The sequence below is a fragment of the Chiloscyllium punctatum genome, chromosome 22 (genome assembly GCF_047496795.1).
Source record: "Chiloscyllium punctatum isolate Juve2018m chromosome 22, sChiPun1.3, whole genome shotgun sequence".
Lineage (NCBI taxonomy): Eukaryota > Metazoa > Chordata > Chondrichthyes > Orectolobiformes > Hemiscylliidae > Chiloscyllium > Chiloscyllium punctatum.
In genome coordinates this window covers 50,635,858-50,663,791 of record NC_092760.1, presented here as the reverse complement: position 1 = coordinate 50,663,791, position 27,934 = coordinate 50,635,858, and the positions used below count along the sequence as shown (strand labels likewise).

Genomic DNA, 27,934 nt, shown 5'->3' with positions numbered 1-27,934 from the left:
CTGCTGCCTCGTCTCCTGAATGGAGAGTGGACTTAGCAAGTGCTCACTGAATCAATCTCATTGAACTGATGGAGCGGCGGGAGGATTCAGCAATGCTGCAGGTCCTTTACACACAAGTGTGTTTCTGCTCAGAAACAAACCCTGAGACAAACAGATGGAACAAGGCAGGCAGAGTGACGGAAAAGGAAACTCCAGAGTCCCAGAGAAGAGGCATTGAATCAGTTACCCAAATAATCAATCATCGGAATGAAATACTGCCCACCCATCTCATTTGGATAATCGAAGTTCCTCTGTATACTCTGTCAGGCAGAAGGTGCAATGGCTTCTATACATGTATGATCAGATTCAAGAACAGCTTCTTCCCTACTGTTAACAGACTTTTGAATGGACCTCCTTAATGTTAATCTTGACCTCTGTATCCTGCACACTATTGTTACCCTCATGCAGTTGTAAAGTACAGTCTACCTGTAAAGCACATAAGACAATACTTTTCCATATATCTCAGTATATGTGACAGTAATAAATCAAATCAAATTAACCCCAGATTCGCTTTGTGATTAAGCATCTAAGTTAGCATTGAACGTACTTAACAACACAGCCTTGACAGCCCTCAGCAGTAAACAATTCCACAGATTCACTACCCTCAGAAGAACTTTCTCTTCATCTCGGTCTTAAATGTATCAACCCTTACTTTGAGATTATACCCTCTGATCCTAGACTCTACAACAAGAAGAAACAATCAAGTCCCTTAAGATTAGAACATATAACAGTACAGCACAATACATGCTCTTCAGCCCTTGATATTGTGTCAGCCTTTTAACCTACTCTAAGATCAGACTAACCCACATACCCTTCATTGTACAATCTTCCATGTGCCTATCCAAGAGTCAGTTAAATACCTCTTGTGTATCTGATTCTACCATCACTGCTGGCAGTGCATTCCACGCACCCATCACTCTCTGTGTAAAGAATTTACCTGTGACATCTCCCCTAAACCTTCCTCCAATTACCTTAAAATTATGCCTACTTGTGATAGACATTTCCGCATTGGTGAAAAGTCTCTGGCTATCCGCCCTATCTATGCCTCTCAACATCTTGTACATCTCTATCAAGTCACCTCTCATCCTCCTTCATTCCAATGAGAAAAGCCCTAGCTCCTTCAACCTTTCTTCATAAGACATGCCCGCCAGTTCAGGCAGCATCCTGGTAAATCTCCTCTGCACCCTCTCTAAAGCTTCCACATCCTTCCCATAATGATGCGACCAGAACTGAATACAATATTCCAAGTGTGGTCTAACCAGGGCTCTATAGAGCTGCAGCAAAACCTCGTGGCTCTTAAACTCAATCTCCTTGCTAATGAACACCATTACACCATATGTCTTCTTGACAACCCTATCAACTTGAGTGGCAACTTTGAGGGATCTAAGGACATGGACTGTAAGATCCCTCCGTTCCTCCGCACCACCAAGAATCCTGCCTTTAACCCTGTAGTCTGCATTCAACTTCGACCTTCCAAACTGAACTTCACATTTTTCCAGGTTGAATTCCATCTGCCACGTGTCAGCCCAGTTTTGCATCCTGTCAATGTCCCAGTGCAACAACCTACAGCAGCCCTGCATACTATCCACAACTCCACCAACCTTTGTGTCATTGGCAAATGCACTAACCCATCCTTCCACTTCCTCATTTAACTCATTTATAAAAATCACAAAGAGCAGAGGTCCCAGAATACCACTAGTCACCGAGCTCCAGGCTGAATACTTGCCATCAACCACCACCCTATGTCCTTTATGGGCCAGCCAATTCTGTGTCCAGACAGACAGGTTTCCGTGTATCCCATGCCTCCTTATTTTCTGAATGAACCTACCATGGGGAACCTTATCAGATGCCTTGCTAAAATCCGTGTACACCACATCCATTGCTCTAACTTTATCAACTTGTTTGGTCGAAGAATTCAATAAGGTTTGAGAGGCATGACCTACCCTCACAAAGCCATGCCGACTATTTCTAATCAAACTATGGTCTTCCAAGTAATAATAAATATTGCTTCTCAGATTCCTCTCCAATACCTTGCCCACCACTGATGTAAAACTGACTAGTCTGTAATTCCCAGGATTATCCCTATTCCCTTTCTTGAACAAGGGAATAACATTTGCCACCCTCCAATCATCTGGAATTACTCCAGCAGACGGTGAGGATGCAAAGATCATCACCAAAGGCACAGTAAGCTCTTTCCTCGCTTGCTGTAGTAACCTAGGGCATATCCAGTCTGGCCCAGGGGATTTATCTATCCTTATGTTTATCAGAATTTTAAATATATCCTTCTTCCTAACTTCAGCCTGTTCTAGCATATTAGTCTGTTTCAAGCTATTCTCTAAAACATCAATGTCCCTCTCAGTAGGGAGTACTGAAGCAAAGTATTCATTAAGGGTGTGCCTTACTTCTTACAGCTCCTGGCACAAATTCCCTCTACTATCCCTTATCTGCCCTACCCTCACTCTTGTTCTTCAGGTAGAATGCCTTAGGGTTTTCCTTAACCTTACACGCTAAATATTTTTCATGCCCCTTCCTAAGTCCGTTCTTCAGTTTCTTATTGGCTATCTTTTAACTCTCTAAAGCCCTGTCTGATCCTTGCCTCCTCAACCTAAGAAAGGTTCCTTCTTCCTCTTGACTAGATGTTCCACATCCCTTGTCACTCAAAGTTCTTTCAAACACCCATCCCTTCCTTGCCTCACAGGGACAAACCTGTCCAGTACTAGCAGCAGGTGCTTCCTAAACAATCTCCACATTTCTGTTGTGCATTTCCTGGAGAACATCTCTTCCCAATTTAGGCACCCTCGTTCCTGCCTAATAGTATTGTAATTTCCCCATTCCAATGAAAGACTTTCCCATACGCTTGCTCCTATCCTTCTCCCCAAGTATAGTAAAGGTCATGGAGTTGTGCTCACTACCACCGGAATGCTCTCCCCATTGAGAGGTCTGACATCTGGCTTCCCCTATGGTTGATGTATCTACATATTGTATCAGGAGCCCTTTCTGGGCACACTTGACAAAAAACTGCTCCATCCAAACTAAGTCGGTTCCAATCAATATTAGGAAAGTTAGTCACCCATGACAACAACCCTGTTACTTCTGCACCTTTCGAAAATCTGCCTCCCAGTCTGCTCCCCTCTGTCTCTGTTGGTATTGGGGAGCCTATAGAAAACTCCCAAAAACATGACTGCTCCTTTCCTGTTTCTGACCTCCACCCATTCTGACTGCCGATAAACCCTCCTCAACGATCTCCTTTTCTGCAGCTATGATACTATCCCTGATTAACAATGCCACTCCTCCACCTCTTTTACCACCCCCCCACCTCTATTCCTTTTGAAACATCTAAACCCTGGAACATCCAACAACCATTCCTGCCCATGTGATATCCAAGTCTCCATAATGGCCACAACATCATAGTTCCAAGTACTGATCCATGCTCTGCGTTCATCACCCTTATTCCTTATACTTCTGGCATTAAATTAGACACATTTTGGCTAAAACATAAAATCATCTTCTTTGCACTCTTTCTTCAGAAGGTATAGTGTGCGTGTGGAAATATTACTCAGTTTCAATTTATTCCCCAATTCCAGTTTCTGTAATGATATCATTCCAATTTTGCAATGTGTAACCTCCTTTCCTGTGTAGCTGTCAGTTACAATAGTTAGATACCAATGACATAACTGTAGCCTGATTTAGTTAATCAAGGAAAGGCCTTACTCATTTCAAGTAGATCTCCTCTTCATTGATAAGCAAATCAAAATCAGAACCTACAGAAATATGGCAGGATCAATGCTGGCAAACTGCAAAGATAATTTTAATTTTTGCCTTGGGCAATTCCCAGATTTTGCCAAATATGTTCTTTGAAAATGTCTCCTCTTAAAATAAAAATGTAGGTATGCATATGCATGCTTATTAAACTCTTAATTCAGCATATTGTATAATAAATTGAAATCTGTTTATGAATTTTACATGCTATTGAAGATTCCAAAATAAAATAAGTCTAAAGGTGGGCAATACAATGTTGCAGATTACTGCAAATACCTTTGAATGTGTCTGACTGATAACTCAATACAGCAAGACTCAAAAAATCAGCAACACATTTCAGAATATTTATAATCATAACCCAAAAGTGTTTCATTTCTAAAACATGTTTGCTTTGTTTTTGTTTCACTATGTACCAGAACATAGCAGTAGAATTTTGGCTCAAGGTAACATAGTGAGGACTGCAGATGCTGGAGATCAGAGCTGAAAAATGCGTTGCTGGAAAAGCACAGCAGATCAGGCAGCATCCAAGGAGCAGGAGAATCGATGTTTCGGGCATAAGCCCTTCTTCAGGAATGAGGAAGGTGTGCCAAGCAGGCCAAGATAAAAGGTAGGGAGGAGGGATGTGGGGGAGGGGCGTTGGGAATGCGATAGGTGGAAGGAGGTTAAGGTGAGGGTGATATGCCGGAGAGGGGGTGGGGGAGAGGTCGGGAAGAAGATTGCAGGTCAAGAAGGCGGTGCTGAGTCTGGAGGGTTGGGACTGAGATAAGGTGGGGGGGGGGGGGGGGGGAAATGAGGAAGCTGGAGAAATCTGCATTCATCCCTTGTGGTTGGAGGGTTTCTAGGCGAAGGATGAGGCGCTCTTCCTCCAGGCGTCTTGTTGCCATGGTCTGGCGATGGAGGAGGCCAAGGACCTGCATGTCCTTGGCGGAGTGGGAGGGGGAGTTAAAGTGTTCAGCCACGGTGCATTTGGGTTGGTTGGTGCAGGTGTCCCAGAGGTGTTCTCTGAAATTTGTCCTGAGCTGGGGTAGGGCTGACTGCAGGGAATGTAGGTATTTGTTCTGAGCTGGGACCCGCACCAACCAACCCAACCGCTCTGTGGCTGAACACTTTAACTCCCTCTCCCGCTCCGCCAAGGACATGTAGGTCCTTAACCTCCTCCATCGCCAGACCATGGCAACACGACACCTGGAGGAAGAGCGCCTCATCTTCCTCCTAGGAACCCTCCAACCACAAGGGATGAATGCAGATTTCTCCAGCTTCCTCATTTCCCCTGCCCCCACCTTATCTCAGTCCCAATCCTCGGACTCAGCACCGCCTTTTTGACCTGCAATCTTTTTCCCGACCTCTCCGGCCCCACCCCCTCTCCGGCCTATCACCCTCACCTTAACCTCCTTCCACCTATCGCATTCCCAACACCCCTCCCCCAAGTCCCTCCTCCCTACCTTTTATCTTAGCCTGCTTGGCACACCTTCCTCATTCCTGAAGAAGGGCTTATGCCCGAAACGTCGATTCTCCTGCTCCTTGGATGCTGCCTGACCTGCTGTGCTTTTCCAGCAACACATTTTTCAGCACAAGGTAACATATTTCTGACAATTGTCAATTTTTTTTTTAAACCATCTTTTGCAAGGTCTCAACTTTGAGCAAATTAAGGAGAATTGATGCTGAAAGGCCAATATGTATGTCACAACTTTGATACACTGGTTAAAGAGGGCTATACATTGCTACTGCTGAGCATCTGTGGTGGAAGGTGCAAATGATTGACACCATATCCACTTTCTCCACCACCAATGCTAACTAGCAGCAATGTGTACCATCTACAAGATGCACTATAGAAACATACTGAGGCTCCCTTAGACAGCACTTTTCAAACTCTCAACCACTACTATAAAGGAGGGCAAGGGCAGCAGATACATGGGAACACCACCACCTGAAAGTTCCCCTCCAAGTCGGACACCATCCAAACTTGGACAGCCATTCCTTCAGTATTGCTGCGTCAAGATCCTGGAACTCCATCCTAATAGCACTGTAGATCTATCTGAAGAAAATATACTGCATTAGTTCAAAAAGACAGCTCATGACTACATACTCAAGGGCAACTAATGATGGACAATAAATCCTCACCTAGCCAATGATGCACACATTCAATTAACGAATAAAAAGAGAAAACCTGTATACAGTTTTCTTTTCAGGCTGCATAAACAAGGACAACAGGCTATATATTGTAATTATATATTCACATAAACTGATATGCACATTTCAATTTCAATTTAAATAAAGTGGCAATGAATTTCAGTGATTATTTAACCATAAAAATTGATCCTCCTCAGAAAATAATCTGCTTGCTTCTCCATTGTCTCTGATTATGTGAATATGGAAAATATTTCCACATCTCACCACTGAACATGTCAATAAATTAAAAATTCTTTTTTTTTAATTGATTGTTAAGGGATATTCATAAACTTGCAGTCTATGAAATAAACAGGAAACTGTTTTTCTACATTCTTTCAAAAAAGAACAAAGTTCATCTATTATTTCTGTTTCTAAAAATTCCAAAGCAATTCTGTCAGGAATTCTAATGCATTCCTCAAGTTAAATCAGAAATCCCCCTTGACTCACTGAATCCTGTGTCAAAACTTTCTTTAACCTTAAATAGAGGTGGCTAATTTGCTCAGTATGAGTGTAACACTGAAGTATTAATCTTGCTTCAAAGTCAAATTCCAATGTGCGACAAGATGACTCCATTCTAACAATCCTCTGCATCACATAAACAAAAAAACTTGTTTTCCCTAAAAATGGTTCAAGATGTGGTCTGATTCCTTTAAAATGCACTCTAATGATTTGCTGTCTGGAATTTGCACAAATGCAGGATTTTGCCAATACAACCCATCCTAAAACATCACATCCTGTCAACTGAATTTTCAACTTGAACATTTACCTTATGGTTGCTGCAAAGATCAAACATACCATCCTGATAGGACATTATGGTCGATGTCATTAAGTCTTGTACAAAGTATAACTCAGGTAAAGAAAAACAGATAAAATAAAGAAAATTATTTCTATATTTCAGTATCTATAAAAAGGAGCATCTAACCTGCCAGAAAAAAATTACACACTTTATTTCTAATCTACCTGCACTTTGTAGATTCCCTTTTATCACACCCTATCTACTTCTTAAACAGGGCAATCGAACATCATAATTGTCATGACAGTCCTGTTTTTTTTAAATAGGTTATGTCTCCACAATTTCTGAAAAATAATTGAAATAATCCAGAGAAGATTTGTGTGGAAATTTATCCCCCTTCCTTTAAAAACCATACAACACGGCGTTCCATGGCATGTACTGGACCGATATTCTTCCTCCCCACATTGTCCCTGCTGTGTCCAACTGAACTGTCACTACTTTTTTGGCACTGGGAACTCCATCACTGATGAAATCTTTTAAATGGTCCACAAAAGAGAGCTGCCACTGGCTGGACATGTCCCAGAAGATGTCATAGCATAACCTCCTATCTTTAACTGCCCCTCCTTTAGACTCCTACCTTTGGTCACCCAACTGTCCATCAGTGTATGGCCTTCCCAGGGCTTTTCATGTCTCTCAGTTTTCACTTTCATTAATATGGCCACCAGGTGAAACTTATCCCTTCCTTACATAACTCTCAAACACAGTCTCTGGTCTCCATTCTTGACTTCACTAAAGTTTCCACTTTGCTCAGACACCAATTGTCACTTTACGCTTTCCTAAAAAGAATTCTCCACGGGTAACGCTAAAGAGGATAATCCCAATTTATTGCCTCTGCCACAGTTTGCTTTCAAAATCTGTCAATTCAGCTTTCATCCTTGTCACAAATTTAAGATTGTTTTGGTCATCAAAAGTCATAAATAAAATCTTATACAAGTATCTCTGTAGTATGACTTGAATTCCTCAATCTTTCCTCGACTTTTAATGCAGTCCATCTCTTTTGCTTCCTTTCTCGTACTGTGGGACTACTCTTCTGCAAACCAACACTGTTAATGCAACTTCAGCAATGGCTTCTTTTCAGATTGCGCACTGTCACTTCCAAGGAACTATGTTTAAACTGCCCAACTCCTGTTCCACTTCCATATGTTGCCTTTCAACTTAGTCCAGGAGATCTGGATGTTGAACTGATTTGGGTGCAGATGAGGAATAACAGAGTAAAGAATGGACTACTCTACAGGACCACTAACAATACCCATGTAGGAATGTAGGACAAAGTATCCAACAAGAGACATTGGATGTTTGCGATAAAGGGATGGCAATTATCATGGGTGATTTTCATTAACCTATAAACTGGAAAGATTAATGTGCATTGGATGAAGAATTACCATGTACATAAATCAAGATAGTTTCTTTGAGTAGCACATTTTGGAACTGACCAGACAGCAGGTTATATTAGACTTGGTACCATGCAATATGTCAGGATTAATGAGTGACTTCTCGGTAAAGGCACTCCTCAGATGCAACCACAATATAATTGAATTTTACATCCAGTTTGAAAGGGAGAATTAGTTTAAGACCCTTTTAGACTGATGGGGAAATATGTGGGCATGAAAGCTTAGGTAGCTGAACTGAATCAATACACCAGGCTCGATAGATCAATAGACAAATGGCAGATATTGAAGGCAATAAGAAAAGTTTAACAGGAGGATCCCCACCCATCTGTGGTTAACTAGTTAAGGGAGGACTCAAACTTAAGTGGTAAGCCCAAAAATGCAAACAGATGATTGGCAAGTCAGGTGATTGGACAGAATGTAAAAGAAAGAAGTGAGTGAGTTAAAAAAAATCAGAGAAAGAAATTTATGAGAGGAAGCTCGTTACAAAGTTTTTTAAAAAATGGATAGCAACTGTTACTGCGTGTATTCATAGAACATTACAGCGCAGTACAGGCCCTTTGGCCCTCGATGTTGCCTGACTTGTCATATCAATCTGAAGCCCATCTAACCTACACTATTCCATGTACATCCATATGCTTGTCCGATGACGACTTAAATGGACTTAAACTTGGCGAAACTACCGTTGCAGGCAAAGCATTCCATACCCTTACTACTCTCTGAGCAAAGAAACTACCTCTGACATCTGTCCTATAACTATCACCCCTCAATTTAAAGCTATGCCCCCTCATGCTCGCCGTCACCATACTTGGAAAAAGGCTCTCGCTGTCCACCCTATCTAACCCTCTAATTATCTTGATTATCTTATATGTCTCTATTAAGTCGCCTCTCAACCTTCTTCTCTCTAACGAAAAGAGCCTCAAATCCCTCAGCCTTTCCTCGTAAGACCTTCCCTCCATACCAGGCAACATCCTAGTAAATCTCCTCTGCACCTTTTCCAAAGCTTTCATATTCTTCTTATAATGCGGTGACCAGAACTGTACACAATACTCCAAGTGCAGCCGCACCAGTGTTTTGTACAGCTGCAGCATAACCTCATGGTTCCGGAACTCAATCCCTCTATTAATAAAAGCTAAAACACTGTATGCCTTCTTAACAACCCTGTCAACCTGGGTGACAACTTTCAAGGATCTGTGTACATGGATACCGAGATCTCTCTGCTCATCTACACTACCAAGAATCTTACCATTAGCCCAGTACTTTGCATTCCGGTTACTCCGACCAAAGTGAATCACCTCACACTTGTCCGCATTAAACTCCATTTGCCACCTCTCAGCCTAGCTCTGCAGCTTATCTATGTCTCTCTGTAACCTACAACATCCTTCGTCACTATCCACAACTCCACCGACCTTAGTGTCGTCTGCAAATTTACTAACCCATCCTTCTACACCCTCATTCAGGTCGTTTATAAAAATGATGTACAGCAGTGGACCCAACACCGACTCTTGTGGTACAGCACTGGTAACTGGACTCCAGGATGAACATTTCCCATCAACCACCACTTTCAGCAAGCCAATTACTAATCCAAACTGCTATATCTCCCACAATCTCATTCCTCTGCGTTTTGTACAATAGCCTACAGTGGGGAACCTTATTGAACCTTATTTAAAGAGGAAAAGAGTCGGTAATGTGAATATTTACATTCTAGAGACTGAGGAGGAGAAAGTGAGGACCCCATTCCTGATGAAGGGCTTATGCCCGGAACATGGATGCTCCTGTTCCTTAGATGCTGCTTGACCTGCTGTGCTTTTCTAACACCATACTCTTGGTTCTAGAGAATGAGAATGGGAATTTAATGTGGATAAGGAGGATTTTGGGCATAATGAGTCAACATTTTGCTTCTATTTTCGCTATATAGGACAAAAATATTCCAGTTATATCTGTAAATTGAAAGATGGAAGGGAGAGAGGAGCTTGGTGAAATTGCAATGATTAGGGACGTGGTACTGAGCAAACTAATGGAGCTGTGGGTTAATAAGTACCTAGACCCTGACAGATGCATCCTTGAGCCTTAAAAAAGGAGACTAATGAGATCATAAATATGTGTGTTTATTTTTCAAAATTCACTCGTATGTAAAGTAGCAAATATAATTCCTTTAATCAAGAAGGAAAAGAGGAAGCAAACAAGAAACTATTGGCCAGTTAGTTTGATGTGTGAAACGTGTTGAAATTGATAATCGAGGTGGTTATGTTTGGACATTTAGAAAATCACAAGGGAAGAAATAGCATGGCTTTTCAAAAGGGAAACCATGGTTAAACAATTTACTGGAGGTCCTTGTAGGAAGATATTCTGTGAATAAAGTGAAGCCTGTAGATGTACAGTGCTTCAAATTCGAGAAGACATTTCACACAGTGCCACACAACAGGCTATTGTGCAAAGCTGGGGGTTCATTGTTTAGGGGTGATATTACCATGAATGAATGAGTGGCAGAGAACAGAAGATGAATAAATGGATGCTCTGGTGTCAATGTTGGGGCATCAGCATTTTACAATTTATTGTAATAAATTTTGATGATGGGAGGCACGATAGTTAAATTTACATGCGACTCAAAGATAGGTAGCAAAGTGAAAAAGACACAAGGACATTGCAAGCAAATAGACAGGTTGAGTGAATAATTTATGTGTCACAAAGTTAGTGTGTAGATATAGCGTGTAATTAAGGTGAACAGATTGCATTCCTCTATTAAGGAATAAACTGAACATGAAAGTTAGGATGTTATACTTCCATTATGAGGCATTGATAAGAATATAGTGCGCAGTCTTGGTCTCTATATTTAAGGAAGAATATAAACATATTAGCAGCAATTCAGAGGAGTTTTGCTTGATTGATACCTGGAATAAGTGAGGAGAGGTTTGATAGGCTGGGCTTCTTTCCAATGGAGTTTAGAAACGTGAAGGGTGGCTACATTGAAATAGACAAGATCCTCAACGGACATGGACAGGATGTTTCCTTTTGTGCATGTGTCCAAAGTTAAGAGCACCATTTGAAAATTAGGGGTCACCCTTTAAGGTGAGATATGAAGACCTTTTTTTCCCCTCAGAAGGTTGTGCAATTTTGAACTCTTTGCCTCAGAGAGCAGTGGAAGCATGGTTATTCAATATTCTTGAGGCAGAGGTACATAGATTTGTGCTGGGTTACAGAATCTATGTTATCGGGGTAAATGGAATGTGAAATCTGAAACATGAATAGATCGGCCACAATCATATGATTGATAGAACAGGCTCAAGGGGGTGCGCTCAGAAGTTCCACTTTATTCGTACATACATGTGTACTGAAGCCCCCAAGTATGGTAAAAGGATCTGTGCATGAAGAGGATCTGGGATATCAAAGAGCTTGTGGCTGAGGTAAATGACTTGAAATAATACTCAAATATCTGTACCACATTGCTGATCTTCACTGCCATTGACAATTTGTTTCAAACTCAATGCAACAGGGACCTTTTAGGCACCCAAAACACACGTCATGAGCCAACACTTTGCTTGACTGGATTGTGAAAATTAATGTTTTTCCTCATTAAACAAGAAAGAATGGTCTATAAGATACAAAATTTACTGCATCTTTTCGGCTGTATATGCTTTAATTGTTTTGCTGTTGCATTTACCTTTCTTATGTTACAAACTTGAAATATTCCTCAATAAAAGGAGCACTAATTGGCAAATTTTACAAGTCCATGTAAGGCTTGGTGTTTGCATCTTTGCCTAACTGTGTTGGAGTTGGACTATTGCTGTCTGCTCATTTCAATCAAGGTGCTGTAGACCCAGAACTGTATTCATTATTCTTTGTCCAACTTTACATAGTAATGCAGAACTGTTGATGTGATACCTGTCACAGAATTCCCAGTCTCTGACCTGCTCATGTAGCTCAAGTATATCTGTATCTGGTCCAGGCATCCTCTGGTGAGGGGTAACTGTTGTGGTACACCTTTGTATAGGTATGCCTATGATCTTGGGTACATCACTGGATAAGAAATTATGCACGAGACTGAGCAACAAGTATGCTAGAGTGGGTTTACCAATGGTATCACATATGGGGTTCACCACACTGATCCAAGTAGGTGGGGGGATGCACTTGTTTTCAGCAGTTAGAAAAGGAAACACAAAACAGTTGCAGCTTTTGGATTCTGAAGATTTTTGGTTCTTATGGACAACACCTAAAACTTATTTTGCAGCCAATAGTTTGAAAGCTCTATAATGGAGTAGGGAAAAAATCTGCCACAATTCTCTGACATTAGAACTCTGAAGAATTCCAACTCCCAAAAGGTATATTGAACATTAACACATACAGCAACTCAGCAGTGCACCAAGTTCTCACAAAACACTTCAAGCTCAGAGAGCTTCCAGTTCATCTTGGAATTACAATACACAATATGCAAGTTCAACAGAGGCTGAAAGAAGAATAAAATGATTCTATTAAGATATGGTTCACCTTAGAAGACAAACTCCTGGCTCAACTTTGATATTTGTCACCTGGAATTCAGGTTCTTAAAATAGTCAAAAGAACCTATAGGACACTGAGTGTTACTGCAGAGAAAGTGTCGGAGACTGGATAAATTGATTTGAATTTCAATTAAGTAGAGAGAAGGGAATTGAGGATGAATTGAGGCCTAGGGACTACAGAGGGAGACCAGTCCTACTTTTGCAGCTGCAGTTTCAGGAAGACTGTTGTTTGGGAAAACAAATGAGTGACAGCACAGGAAAGTGGTGTGTCAATTGATTCATAATTTTAGAGAGCGTATTTTTGGAAGGGGAGATTAATTGAGTAATAACAGGAACAAGTGAAAGTCAGGGCCACTATAATAAAGTAATAAGTAAGCAAAGTATGACCAGGCAAGTTAATAGTATTCTTAATTAATAATAGTTTTCTATTAAAGGGAATAACTAATGGGTTTAATGGAAGTCATGGCAGCAGAGCTCACACCCATGATACACTCCTCCTGTGCTATGTGACAAAATATGGAAGCTTTTGTTCTCTCACGTGCAGGAAGTGTGTCCAGATTCAGCCACTTGCTTACCATGGTTTGGAACTGGAGCTACAGATGAATTCACCTTGGAACATCCAAAAGACTAAGCATATTGTGGATAACATGTTCAATCAAGCGTTCACAGTGGAGGTTCTTTATATTCATTCATAGAATAAGGGCAATGTTGGCCAGACCAGCATTTATTGCCCATCTTTAATTCCCAGAGGGCAGCTTTGAGACAATTGGGCGGCGGTGACACAGTGGTTAGCACTGCTGCCTCACAGCGCCAGAGACCCGGGTTCAATTCCCACCTCAGGCAACTGTCTGTGTGGAGTTTGCACATTCTCCCCGTGTCTGCGTGGGTTTCCTCCAGGTGCTCCGGTTTCCTCCCACAGTCCAAAAATGTGCAGGTTAGACGAATTGGCCATGCTAAATTGCCTGTGGCGTTAGGTGAGGGGGTAAATGTAGGGGATTGGGTCTGGGTGGGTTGCTCTTTGGAGGGTCAGTATGGACTTGTTGGGCTGAAGGGCCTGTTTCCACACGTAATTAATCTAATCTATATTGCTGAGAGTCTGGAGTCACATGTTGGCCCAATCGGGAAAGGACAGCAGCTTCTGTCCCTAAAGGACAGTAATGAACCAGATGGGTTTTTTTTTCTGACAATAGTTTCATTGTTATCATCAGACTCAATTCTAGATTTTTATGGAATTAAAATTCCACCAAATGCCATGGTGGGATTCAAACCTGAATCTTCAGAACATTAACTGAACCTCAGGATTAATGGTTTAACGATAACAGAACTTGGCCAACGCCTGCCCTGGATGTGTAGGCTGAACAGGCAGAAAGGACAGGGAAGTGGAAGACAATGACATAGCCAATGAATGTAAATCTCACAATGTTTGACTTGATCTGATTGATAAAGTAGCACAACCGCTTGGGACAGACTAGATGAACTGTACTGCTCTTCTGATATTATTCTACATTCATGTAATTCGATGCTGTAAATATGAATAAGCTATGCAGCACTCTTAGCCATCTCCTTCAAATTCGACAGAGCCAATTTTATCTTTGATGGCTGATGACAGAAGCAGTGAAGAGGTGGTTAAATTGGCAATTGTGTTTTCTCCAATGCATTTTTATCCATGGCCATTTGGATGAGCATGACTTAACTTCTATCTCACCATTAGCTTTTTCTAGTTTGCTTCTGATGCTGATACACTTAGAGACTTTTGTCTCAAACTTCTCAAGCTATCTCAAAGTGCTTCACAAACAATGAAAAATATCTTCAGCAGCAAAAACATATGTTTACAAATATGCCAGTTACTGTGCACACAGTGAAATACTATTTACATCAATGTATCAAGTAACTAGATGTTTTGTTTTAATGGTCTTGGATACAGCTACATGCAAATATCTCTTTTGGTTACTATCAACATTCATCACAGCTCTTGAGATTTGGTAATTGGGATGCATCCCAAAGGAGAGAGTTTATTTTACACATAAGGAAAACATAAATCTTAAGGTATGCAAACTGCAGAATGGTTTCAATTAGAAGCTCTTAACTACAATGAACTACATGTACAAAGATATTAAGATAAAAGGAAAAATTTATTTCTTAAACAATACTTCTTGAATGACTAATTACTACATGTAATCAGCACTGTAAGTTTAGAAATTTACAAAATATTGATCTGCTTGATAAAAATATATTCATTCTGAAAGTTGCAGTACAAATATAGATCTTAATGTGCTATCTTTTACTTTTCTACAACAGCATTACTGTTTTTCTAAATTACCTAAAAATGTCCAGATTGAGTGACCAGAGATGGATGAAGTGGATGAGGTGCTTAATGTATATTTTGATCAGTATTCACAAAGGAGAACAACCTAGTGGATGGTGATTCCAGAGAGGGGTATGTAGATATTCTGGGGCATGTCAATATGTTAAGAAAACGGAGGTGGTGCTGTTGGGTGTTTTGAAAAGCATTAAGGTAGATAAATTACATGATGGGATATATCGCCGAATTTGTAAGGTGGCAAGGGTGGAAATTGCTATGCCTTTGTATGAAAACTTTATATCCTCCTTAGTCATACAAGAGGTCTCAGACGACTGGAGAATAGCCAATGTTCTTTCTGGAGGGTGTTCAAGGAGGGCTACAGGGAAAATCTGGGACATTAAAGGTTGGTGGCTCATACATCAGTGTAATTATTGGAAAAGGGACAGGATTTACTCAGATTAGGAAAAATTAGCAATAGGCAGCATGGCCTTTGTAGGGGAAGTCACTTCTTACAAACTTGATTGACGAAGTGACAAAGATGATTGATGAAGGTAGGGCAGTGAATGTTTTCTACGTGGACTTTGGCAAGGTCTTTGACAAGGTGGCTCAAGTCAGACTGATTCAGAAGGTGCAGTCACATGAAATCCATTGAAATGGCAAAACAAATAGAGATCTGGCTTGGTCATAGGACAGAGAGCAAGAAGTGGAAAGTTGTTTTTCTGACTGGAGATCTCTGTCCCTCAGAGATCAGTGCTGGGACTCTCTTGATTTTTATATATATAATGATTTGAAGGAGAACTGATTAGTAAGATTGTGGATGACACAAAGATTGGGGAAATTGCGGATAGTGAAGAAGATTGCCAGAGAATACAGGAGGAGATAGATAGGCTGGATACTTGGGTCAGAAATGGCAAATGAAATTTCATCCAGGCAAATGTGAGGTGATGCACTGTTGAAGATCTAATGCAGAAGCGAAGTATACAGAAAATGGCAGAACTCTTAGAAGCATTATTATACAGACATATCTAGATGTACAGATCCATAATTCTCTGAAAGTGGCAACACAAGTGGATAAGGTGGTCAAGGAGGTGCTCACCTTCATCAATCGAGGTACAGAGTACAAAATTTGCCAAGAAATATGGCAGCTGTATAGAGCTTTAGTTGGGCCACATTTGGAATATTGCATATAGTTCTAGTCACCATATTATTAGAGGAGGTGGGAACTTTGAAGAGGGTATAGAAAACGTTTACCAGGATGTGGCCTGGTTTGGAGGTTATTAACTCTGAGGAGAGATTGGACAAATTTGGTTAGCTTTCATTTGAATGGCAGAGGCTGAGGGGACAACCTGATAGCAGTTTACAAAATTATGAGAGATGTGGATAGAATGGACAAAGTTTTTTCCCCAGGGTAGAAATATCAGTTATTAGGAGACACAGGTTTAAGATAAAAGGGGGAAAGTTGAAAGGAGATATGAGACGAAGTGCTTTTATTTTAGACAGAGGGCTAAGTACACAGGATGGCTGCCAGAGGAGGCGGTAGAAGCAGATATATATAATAGCAACATTAAAGAAGCATCTGGACAGATACATGAATAGACAAGGAATGCAGGGAGAAGGACTGAGAAGAGGCAAAAAGGTTTTTAGTTGGGAGAGGCTTGGTGGACCAAAGGGTCCTGTGCTGTACTGTTCTTTGAATGTAAAGCATACGCAGAATGAATCAAAGATGTTAGCAACTGTAAAGCTCAAAAGATGAAACACCTCATCAATAAAGTTTCATTTTTGCAAAATCAAATTGAGAGACAACCTACTAATTATGCAAAATATTTCTGGCTTAATTTTCTTTGACCTGCTACTCATCAGTGATCTGTGCAGATTTTTTCCCTGTTTCTTTCTCCCTTGATGTTTTTCTCCATTATCCATAGCTTCTTGTTTTAAATCGGAAAGAGATGACAATCATCTTTTCCATGTCCATCATTGTACTGCATTCATTAATGCTGGAAAAGGAGGACATTTCCAGGGGAGAGCAAAATGGGTGATGTTAGTTTGCCTTTAAGCCTTTTATTGCATTCTTGACACCAATGAGGCAGAACAGCAGAGTATGAACGAAATTAATCAATCACAGCTGGGGCATACAAAGTCAGTGCCGGGCATTTGCATCTGAAAACTGCATTTGATGTTAACAATTTCACCATAAATTTGATGGATTTGCCCCACAAAAATGTGGACATTATTATACCTTTTATGTAACTAATTTGTCATGAAATCCTTGTAATCAGATTTTTTTGTTTGTAATGACTGAATGAGTGAATTAATAGTAGTTCATTTCATATTTATGCCATTTTAGAAAGACATGCCATTAATGGTCTTATGTCAGGAAGTGACAATATAGCATTTGTCTTTTCAATAATTAACTGTCATGTGCTACCTAATGTAGATCACTTCTTACTGTGTGCATTCATTAAAAACTTACAGATATAGCTCTAATAATTCTTGATGATACGGAAAAGCAAAGTTAGGTCAACACTAGAATTCCCAGTACAACCACTGACTGTTTCTGCCCATTGCATTTCATTAACTCTCAGTGCATTTTCCAAACTCTTTTGGTGACAAGTATGCTGTTATAAAGTAGGATATTATTTTAAACTCAAATGTGACACTTTCAGATTTTGAGTCACTTCTTAAAATATCTACTTGTTACATTTTGTACAGAGACGCTTGTGCAATAAAATCCAGACAAGACTAAGTTTGCCCTGGGGAGTTTTAGCATGAAATCACATGGGCTTACCCGGTAAAATGCAGTTGTCAGTGGCAGCAATGTAGCTGCAACATAATATTCTTCAGAAGCTGAACAATCCTGGAAGAAATAAACAGGAAATTATAAATCTTGATACCTTATATTCCATTCATTTGTAACCAAATTATCTCCGTTCAATTACCACCCACCTGTTTGATAGAGTCGCAATGCGTGAATGAATACGATTAACTAGTCCCAACAATAATTGACTACAGACGATCTTTGGGGACCTATCACTTAGTTTTAAAGTGTACTATTGGGATACAAGCTACATTTTGAATGAGTAACATGAGACAGAACTTGCAGCAATTTGCAAAGAATGATCTTACTAAACGTCCCAAAGGTTGTACTCATCCTTGTTCTCATTGTACTTATCTGCTTTGAAAGATATGCAACTTTATGCAAAATTATTCTCAATATTAATTACTGAGACATTGGTAAATACCAACAGTTCATCCAAAATGGTTTGACACATGTGAATTATTTTAACCAAAATGCCAAGAATGTTTCTGAAAGCTATCATGAGTCCCAGAGCAATAAAGTTCACAAAAATCAGGCCGTAATCTTCTGGCAAGGAAATATTTGGAATGCCAAGATGCACTCCGACTTTTAGACCACAGCAGGGCTCCATTCTTGGAGACTGTGTCCAAATTTTAAACTACAACAGCTGCACTTTAAAGTCACAGACACTTTTCAAGTCATTCTCAGGATGTTGTTTCATTAAAACTACTACTGATCAGAGTACCATGAGGTGGCAGTTTTCAGAGCACTGAAATATGCTATGTTTGTGTAAACTGTGTTTTTTTTTTGCTAATTATTTACTTTTAAGTAACTTTATTTTTAAAAGTTACTACCTCCATTTTACAAACAAAAATAATTTTTGAAATTTACACCAGTACCATATAGAATTCTATGTCCAATTTTACAAATTCAAACACATATTGCACAAGTTATTGGTTTTTTTGTTAGAGCATGTTTTGTAGCAGAAATAATGACATACCAGTCAAGGCACAAGAATGGTGGTGCTTTCCTAGTTAAGAGACATGAATGAAGAAACAGCATTCAGACTCTGACTATTAGCTGTGATAGACAATAATGACCTTTAGGAAGCATGTGGTGGAGCTATTGTAGCAACTACATGCAGGAAGTGTTAAGAAGATTTTCGTAACATTAAAAACCTATCCATTGGAAGAATAACCAGATCTCATAGGGTCAGTGAAATAGAAATTACAGTGAAAGAAGTATAATTGGAGTTCTACAGCTCAAAATTAGTTACCTATCAAACATCACAAGCTTGCATTACTGTTCTTTCTTTATGAAATGTACTTAGCTGCCCCTGGCTGGTATAAAGCTATTCCTAACTATGTGGAATACCAAATAAATTAAATAAAGTGACAGTAGGGAGTAAGTGAGGACTGCAGACGCTGGAGATCAGAGTAGAGAGTATGGTGCTGGAAAAGTACAGCCTGTCAGACAGCATCCATGGAGCAGGAGAATCTATGTTTCGGGCATAAGCCCTTCGTTCCTGATGGAGGGCTTACACCCGAAACGTTGATTCTCCTGCTCCTCAGATGCTGCCTGACCGGCTGTGCTTTTCCAGCACCACACTCTTGACGATAAAATGACAGTAGCCTTAATTATCATAGAAAAATGTCGAGAGATTGAGAAACAAGATCAGTAGTTGCTAATCTGCAAATGCTTCCTCTGCCATATGGAAGATAGGTTAATAGAAAGAAAAATTGAAAGAACCGAAAATGCTGTAAATCAGAAACAAAAATAAAGAAGTTTCTGGAAAAGCTCAGCAGGTCTAGCAGCATCTGTAAAGAGAAATCAGAGTTAACGTTTCCAGTGACCCTTCCTCAGAACTGGTGGGTAACAAGAAAATTGTCAGTTTATACACAAGATAAGGTGGGGAGGAGGGGGTAAGGAGTAAACAATTGGTAGGGATAGAGCCTAAAGAGAGACAGCAACAGTTTGGACAGACAAAGGAGTCAATAATGAGCCTGCTGGGAGGTTGACTAACTGTTAATGGCTAACAATAGGTAATGTGAAATGGCAGACTGTGATAACAAGACCTGGTGTGTGTGGTTGAGGACTAGGACATGGGGGAGTTCAGGCCCTAAAATTATTGAACTCGAATTTGAGTCCAGAGGGCTGAAGGGACCCCAAGCGGAAAATGAGATGTTATTTTACCAGCTTGCGCTTAGCTTCGCTGCAACAGTGCAGCAAACCTGAGACAGAGATGTTGGCCCAGGAACAGGATGGTGTATTAAAGTGGCAGGCAACTAGAAACTGGAAGGTCAGGGTCTTTTCTGCAGGCAGAATATAGATGTTCGATGAAGCAGTCACCCAGTCTACACTTTGTTTTCCCCATCCCCACCAGCAACCATATCCAGAAGATCATCAGCCTTCATTTCTGTCACTTCCAACCAGATGCCACCACCAAACAGATGATCCCCTCCCTTGTCTGCCTTCCTCAGGGACCGTTACTTCTGGGACACCTTGGTCCAATTCTTCCTTCACTCCCAACACCCTTCCAGGATCCCGTGGCACTTTCCCCTGCAATGGCTGAAGGACTGTAATTTCGATTTCCCATTTAACGCTTCCCCCCCTCAGTATCCAAGAGCCCAAATGTACCTTCCAGGTGAAGCAGCACTTTACCTGCACTTCTCACAACAATGTGATCTCCTCTACAATGGGAAACGAAGCATGGACTAGGTGATCATTTAACAGTGGGCGGCACGGTGGCACAGTGGTTAGCACTGCTGCCTCACAGCGCCAGAGACCCGGGTTCAATTCCCGCCTCAGGTGACTGACTGCATGGAGTTTGCACGTTCTCCCCGTGTCTGCGTGGGTTTCCTCCGGGTGCTCCGGTTTCCTCCCACAGGCCAAAGATGTGCAGGTTAGGTGAATTGGCCATGCTAAATTGCCAGTAGTGTTAGGTAAAGGGAAAATGTAGGGGTATGGGTGGGTTACGCTTCGGCGGGTCAGTGTGGACTTGTTGGGCCGAAGGGCCTGTTTCCACACTGTAATGTAATGTAATCTAATGTCTATGTTCTGCCCACAAAAAAAGACCCTGAGCTTCCAGTTGCCTGCCACTTTAACACACCACCCTCTTTCCAGGTCAACATCTGTCTCAGGTTTGCTGTAGTGTTCCAGTGAAGCTCAGCACAAGCTGAAAAACAACATCTCATTTTCTGCTTGGGGACCCGTTAGCCCTCTGTACTCAAGTTCAATAATTTTAGGGCCCGAACTCCCCCATGTCCTAGTCCGCTACCACACACACCAGATCATGCTACCACAGAGTCTGCCATTACAGACTAACTATTGTTAGCCACTAATAGTCTCTATTAATAACCTTTCACCCTCCCAGCTGAATTGTTAGAGAGTCCACTGTCTGTCCGCGGTCTGTCCACCTTTCACCCTCCCAGCTGAATTGTTAGAGAGTCTGCTTTAGGCTCCATGCCTACCAATCATTTACTCCTTTCCCCCTCCCCCCCACCTTATCTTCTATATATCCTCTGGTTACCTCCTCTTCAAATTATACTTAGCCACGCTTAAGATTTATGTAGAGACCAATACCTTTTAGAAAGATATTCACGTTTTCAATGAATGGTAAGATTTCAGTTTTTGGTGGTTGAGAGGATTAAAAAAAAGGAAGTGAATAATGTTAAAAACAGGCATTTTAGAGAAATAACAAGAAATTAAATAAATACTAGCTCTAGCAAAAATAATAAGATGGTATCAAATATGCTATCTTGCAATAATATATAATGGGAAAAGTGTCTACAACCCTGAAGACCTGAAACCAAACAGAAAAACTTGAATGGAAAATCTGTACATGGATCATGATAAAATCCTGTAAAATGATGCTATCCTGTAAATGTCCATACAGACTTTCTTAGGATTTAGATGACACTTCCTCAAACACTGCAGTTTGTGATATGCATGATATTGAAATTAAAAACAGAAAAAAAGTCTATATTGGTGTTTATCCTCAAAACAAACCAGAATTACAACTCTATGTATCAACTCCATGTTCTTATATCCCTTTACTTCTTGCCATCAACCACCAATTTAACCTAATCTTAATGTCTAATGCTACAATTAACAGGGTCACAATCCTCTGTTTCTTCTTCTCCCACTCTTAACTGTTTGGTATTCAATATCGTACAAATATTCATCACTCACTGAGTGAGCTTCTTTTTCCAGTCATATCTGAATGGAGCCAAGTGAGAGCACGGCAATACAACTAGACGAGAACTCCTGCACTTCCTAGCTGTATTTATAGTTAAGCTATTTTTTAACCTCATCGTTTTGGTAGTGTCCTCAGTTGACCCTTTTAAGACTGCCATTAAATTTACATAAAACCATTCCTTTCCTGAATGTAACCCCTAAAGTGGTCCTCCGATATATATAAATATAAAAGTCTTTTAAGGTACTGATCCTAGATACCTCATTTTCTGACATTAACTTGATGAGTGGCACACTTCCAGTGAATAATGAGACTGCGATCTCTCTCACACAATGTTTATGTACTTATTCCTCACTTGAAAATAAGTGAGCTGTAGTCAAATTTCTAAGCATCTGTTTGCTTGCTTCTCTCTAGTTTTTAATTCTGATTTTACATTCCTTTACGTTCCACAGCCTTTAATCCTCTCCCAGTAGTTTAAATTTGGTCTTGAAAATTACCCACACTAATTTAACCACACTTTCTACACTTGCCATGTTCTTTCACTTTTCCAACAAACTACACAAGGTACTTTTCTGAATTTTGTTTTGCTGTTTCTAATTATTTTTGTTGCGCAGATATCAAGCAATTTCATCTCAAATCTTTCCATTTGGGAACATATCTGCAGTCATCTATTCAAAATACCTCATTTAACTTTTCTTTGAAGTCAGGTTTTATTTAAAATTTTGTGTTTGCGGTTTACCAATGGAAACATGGAAAGTCATTAGTTGATAAACATGCATTCTAAACTGATTATTTTGAAATTACAATCCATTCTGGGATACAACTGATTCTGATGAAATTTGCATTACAGTAATTTCTTCTGTAGTGTGATAGTCACGTTCTTGTGCGACCCCACATTATACAAGAATCGCGCATTTCAAATAACACAAAATTTTGGTGATGCAATCGTGTTACAGCCAAGTTTTAAAAGTTTGCACTGTACAAAGAATCCCCTATTTGTGAATTGTGTTTGAACAAATTCGCGTTGAGCAGAATGACCTGTATTAGTTATTCATTTGTGGCTAGTTTTCCTAATTCTTTAAGTCAGCTGCCTTGTAAATTCCTTTGTATAGTTTCACATAATGCAAACAAATATGATATCAACAATCCTATAATTCAAATTTGACTGAAATAATTCATAATAAATAATATTTTAAACAATGAATTATCAGATTTACCATCTGTTTGGTATGCTATTTGGTTTACTAAGCATAAATTTGTTGATTCTGGATTAGTGGTGCTGGAAGAGCACAGCAGTTCAGGCAGCATCCGAGGAGCAGTAAAATCGACGTTTCGAGCAAAAGCCCTTCATCAGGAATAAAGGCAGAGAGCCTGAAGCGTGGAGAGATAAGCTTTCTTTTCCATCTATCCACTCCACCCTCCCCCCCCTGCCCCCGACCTATCACCTTCATCCCCTCCCCCACTCACCTACTGCACTCTATGCTACTTTCTCCCCATCCCCACCCTCCTCTAGCTTATCTCTCCATGCTTCAGGCTTTCTGCCTTTATTCCTGATGAAGGGCTTTTGCCTGAAACATCGATTTTACTGCCCCTTGGATGCTGCCTGAACTGCTGTGCTCTTCCAGCACCACTAATCCAGAATCTGGTTTCCAGCATCTGCAGTCATTGTTTTTATCTATAAATTTGTTGATTGGTTACTTGAAACTATGCAATAATAACCAACTGTTTCTGTTCATTGGAAGAAGTTTTCAATTTCAGAAGGTACAAGCTGGGAACAAAGCGTAAACAATTTATTTCAATGGAACCATTTGTTGTTTCTATCCTGTTAGTTTGGAGTACATTTTTATTTTGTTACATCCAATAAATTGATTCATTATAATCATCAAAATACTTGCACAGGGATTTGTGAAAACTCAAAAATCATAAACACCTGAATGCAAGCAATACCAGCTGTGATGACATAAGCAAGCACAAGGTAAAAAGCTCATAATCATCTATACAAAACTCCAGATTTGTTTATGAACACAAATGTGTATTTAAAAACAGGCCATTGCTAGTCATGCTAGTCAGCTGGTAAATTTCTATTTTCATGTCTTCTCATTTACTCCATCTGAAGGCACCAGATACTACAAAGACTGCCTGACAACATCACAAGAGTAGACAAGCAGGAGGCTGGAAGAACATAGCAAGCCAGGAAACACAAGGAGGTGGAGAAGTTGACATTTCAGGTGTAACCCTTCAGCAGTCCTGAAGAAGGGTTACACCCAAAACGTTGACTTCTCCACCTCCTGATGCTGCCTGGGTTGCTGTGTACTTTTAACTTCCTGGCTGTCTACTTTGGATTCCAGCATCTGCAGTTCTTTTGTCTCTAACATTACAACAGTAGCACTGAAGACTTCTGTCACAGAACCAGCTACACCCATAGCCAAACAGTTCCATGACAGTCACAACACTGGCATCTACCCAACAATGTGGAAAACTGCCCACATATATCCTGTCCTGAAAACACAAGACAAACCCAATCCAGCCCCACTCAACTTTTGATCATCAGCAAAGTGATATCTACAGTTCTGAGTAGCATGATGACAGTCTAGGCAATTAATCTTCCCAATAGATACCTTGTCCATACCATTTAAAAAAGAGCAGAACACAAGAGGTGATATCATGCCAGTATTTGACTAACTATGGCACATCAGAGAGCTCAAATAAAATTGCAGTAAATGGGAATTTATTGGCCTTCACCACTGATGCATGACAAAACTTGCCAAGCTTCCTTCGACAACACCTTCCAAAGATAACACAACATGTACCACAATGACAGCAGTTGCATGGAACACCGCCACATGCAAGTTCTCCTCCAAGCCACATGCAGTCCTGACTTGGAACTAAATCATCATTCCTTCATGGTTGTTGATTCGAAATCCTGGAACTCCTACCCTGACAGCACAGTGTATTTGCACCAGATGGACTGCTATGGTTCAGAAAGGCAGCTCAAAACCAGTTTAAGGGCAATTACAGATAGGGAACAAGTTGCCCAAACAGCATGAAAAGATATGAAAATATTTATTGCAGTAAACTGTTCTGGACACACTGAAAATTTTGTGCTTTTCTATAATGTGATAATCTGATAATCCCAAGTCAAATGAAAAATAGAGTCTTAAATTAATAGCTCTCCACCTTTTCCACTATCTGGTTGGGTGCACTTCGGCAGGCCGGTGTGGACTTGTTGGGCCTGTTTCCACACTGTAAGTAATCTAATCTAATCTCATTTTCAGCATTAATATGAGGTACCAGCTCACAAATATGAATAAGTGAATTAACTATACCTTAAATTCTTCTCTATATTCTATTTCTACCCAAAAAAAAATCCACTGCTTGTTTACATCATGCTGTATGCTCTTGTGTGATTGAAGGAACCTCACCCTTAAACATTAAAGCATTAGGGTTAGGACCCTTGAGCTGGCTCTGCCGTTCATCAAGACCAAGGCTGATCTCATTATGGCCTTAATCTCATTGTCCTGCCTGTACCTAGAAACTCTTTGGTAGTCAATGAAAATCTCAGCTTTGAACATGTTCAATGATATAGCCTTCACAATTCTCTAGGGTAGAAATTTCCACTGACTAATGAACCTTCAAAGAGGAATTTCCCCATCTCCACCTTGAATGGGAGATGACTTATTTGAAGCTCTGTCCCCTCGGCTATGCCTCCCATCCTATCATTTTTCTACCCTTCCTTTGGATCTTGTAACTTATTTAGTTCACAATTTTAATTCAATAAAATCTAGAATTGAGATGCTAACAATAACCTAGAAACCATTGCTAATTGTCATAAAAACCCACCTTTAGGGAAAGAAACTACTATTCTTACCTAGTCTGGCCTATATGTCACTCTAGACCCACAGCAAAGTGGCTGACTCTCAACCTGGCCAATTAGGGACAGGCAGTTTATGCTGACTTAATCAGCAACACCCAATTCTCATGAATGAAAAATTAAAAAAAACATTTTGCAGTCTTATTTCAGTAAGGCTATAAGGCCATTCCCTTCAAATTGAAGTCAATAAATTTATTCCCACGTGTATTTGTATTAAAACTGTTTATTTGGACTGCATATAACAACTTGCCTTTTTGCTCTGTTATTTTGCCGACATGCTTCTATTTATTCTGGTTTAATTGTTTTATATCTTTCTATTTTACATTACTTGCATTGCCAAAAGCACACTTTTGACTGTTATTAGATTCTCTCCACTTTTTGTTTTCAAAATGTTATCCTTATTACATTGTCTACCTTAAGACCAACACCACCCATCCACTCACCAACTTTGTTCTGATCTACTTTTTTATCCTTTCTGTCCCAGCCTGGACATCAACATATAATAGTCCCATACTTGGACTGAAGCTTTTGCAACTTAGAGAAGTAGAGCAGGTTTTTAATGAACTAGTGGGGACAAGGGCACACAGTTGGAGAGTTGTGGTGAATCAAAGAGTCATGAAAAGGCAACAGATTAAAGAAATGATAAACACACAATGACAGCAAGGCACAGAAAATATAAATCTAAGAGCAAATCAGCAGATACTACTAGAGATTACAAAAATACTGCAAGTACAATACCTAAGGCACTGCATTTGAATGCAACAAAACAGATTAACAGTATAAATGGAGGGCAAGAAGTACAATGCAGCGGCCATGCTGAGATGTGGCTGCAGGATGACCTAGACGGGGACCTGAATATTGAAGGGTGTGGGGTAATTAGGAAGGACTGGAAGCCAAAAAAAAAGGTCAAGGAATCCACTGATTAAAAAAATATTAGCACAATAAAGATGGATGACAAATTCATCAAATAATTCAGTGAGACAAGAAATGTTAAAGAGGTCACTTGAGGGAACTGTGTACAGGCCCCATGACAGTAATGATATTGTAGGATATGGTATTAAGGAACTAATAGTGGGAGCTGGTCAAAAAGGATTATCATGGAGATTTTAACCAACATATAAACTGGAGAAAATCAAATGGGGAGAAAGTAGTCTAGATAAGGAATTCATTGAATCCTTTCAAGACAATTTTTTAGACCAGCACTTTACAGCATCAATCACATAGCAGGCTGTAGGAGACCTCCTCTGACAAATGACATGGGATTCATTTCTGACCTCCTAGTGAAAAACAGCCTTGGCTAGCAGCAACCTTAATATCATTGAACTTTATATAACGTTTGAGGCAGAGGAATATAGGCCCAAGACTATTATTATGAATTTAAACAAGGGCAGCTATAGAGCATGAAAACAGAATTAAGGAAAGTGAACTTGGTTAGAGACAAATAAAAAACTGCAGGTGCTGGAATCCAAGGTAGACAAGCTGGAGGCTGGAAGAACTCAGCAAGCCAGGCCACACAGGACGTTCCACCCTTGAGACCTGTCCCACCTGTCAACCTTTCTTCCCACCTATCCGCTCCACCCTCCGACCTATCACCTTTACCACCCGCATCCCCCTCCGTCAACATATTGCACTTTCTTATCTACCCTCTCCCAGCCCCACTCCCCTCCAATTTATCTCTTCGCCCTGGAGGCTTCCACCCTCATTCTTGATCAAGGGCTCCTGCCTGAAACATCGATTTTTCCTGCTCCTCAGATGCTGTCTGACCTGTTGTGCTTTTCCAGCACCACTCTAATCTTGACTGATCACCAGCATCTGAAGGCTTCACTTTCGCCTATTGTCCGAGCTACCTGCTTAAGAATGTTTTGAATGGTCTGGCCGAGTCCATAACACCATCCAGATATCTTTTAAATGTTGCAATTGTACCAGCCTCCACAATTTCCTCTGGCAGTTCATTCCATACATGCACTATCCTCTGCATTAAAAAGGTGCTCATCAAGTCCTTTTTAAATCTTTCCCCTCTCACATTAAATCTATGGCCTTGAGTTTTGAACTCCCCTACCCTGGGGAAAAGACCTTGGCTGTTCAACCTTACTATGCCCCTCATGATTTTAAAAACTTCTATATAGTC

At 40.3% G+C, this 27,934-nt stretch overlaps 1 protein-coding gene across 1 annotated transcript in view; it reads right to left on the bottom strand.

The window, feature by feature from the left end:
* Nucleotides 1–27,934, bottom strand: part of sbf2 (SET binding factor 2) — a 568,047-nt gene that overhangs the window by 148,995 nt on the left and 391,118 nt on the right. The window contains 1 exon segment of the mRNA XM_072592265.1: nucleotides 17,732–17,800. Within this exon segment, the coding sequence (XP_072448366.1) occupies nucleotides 17,732–17,800 (69 nt within the window).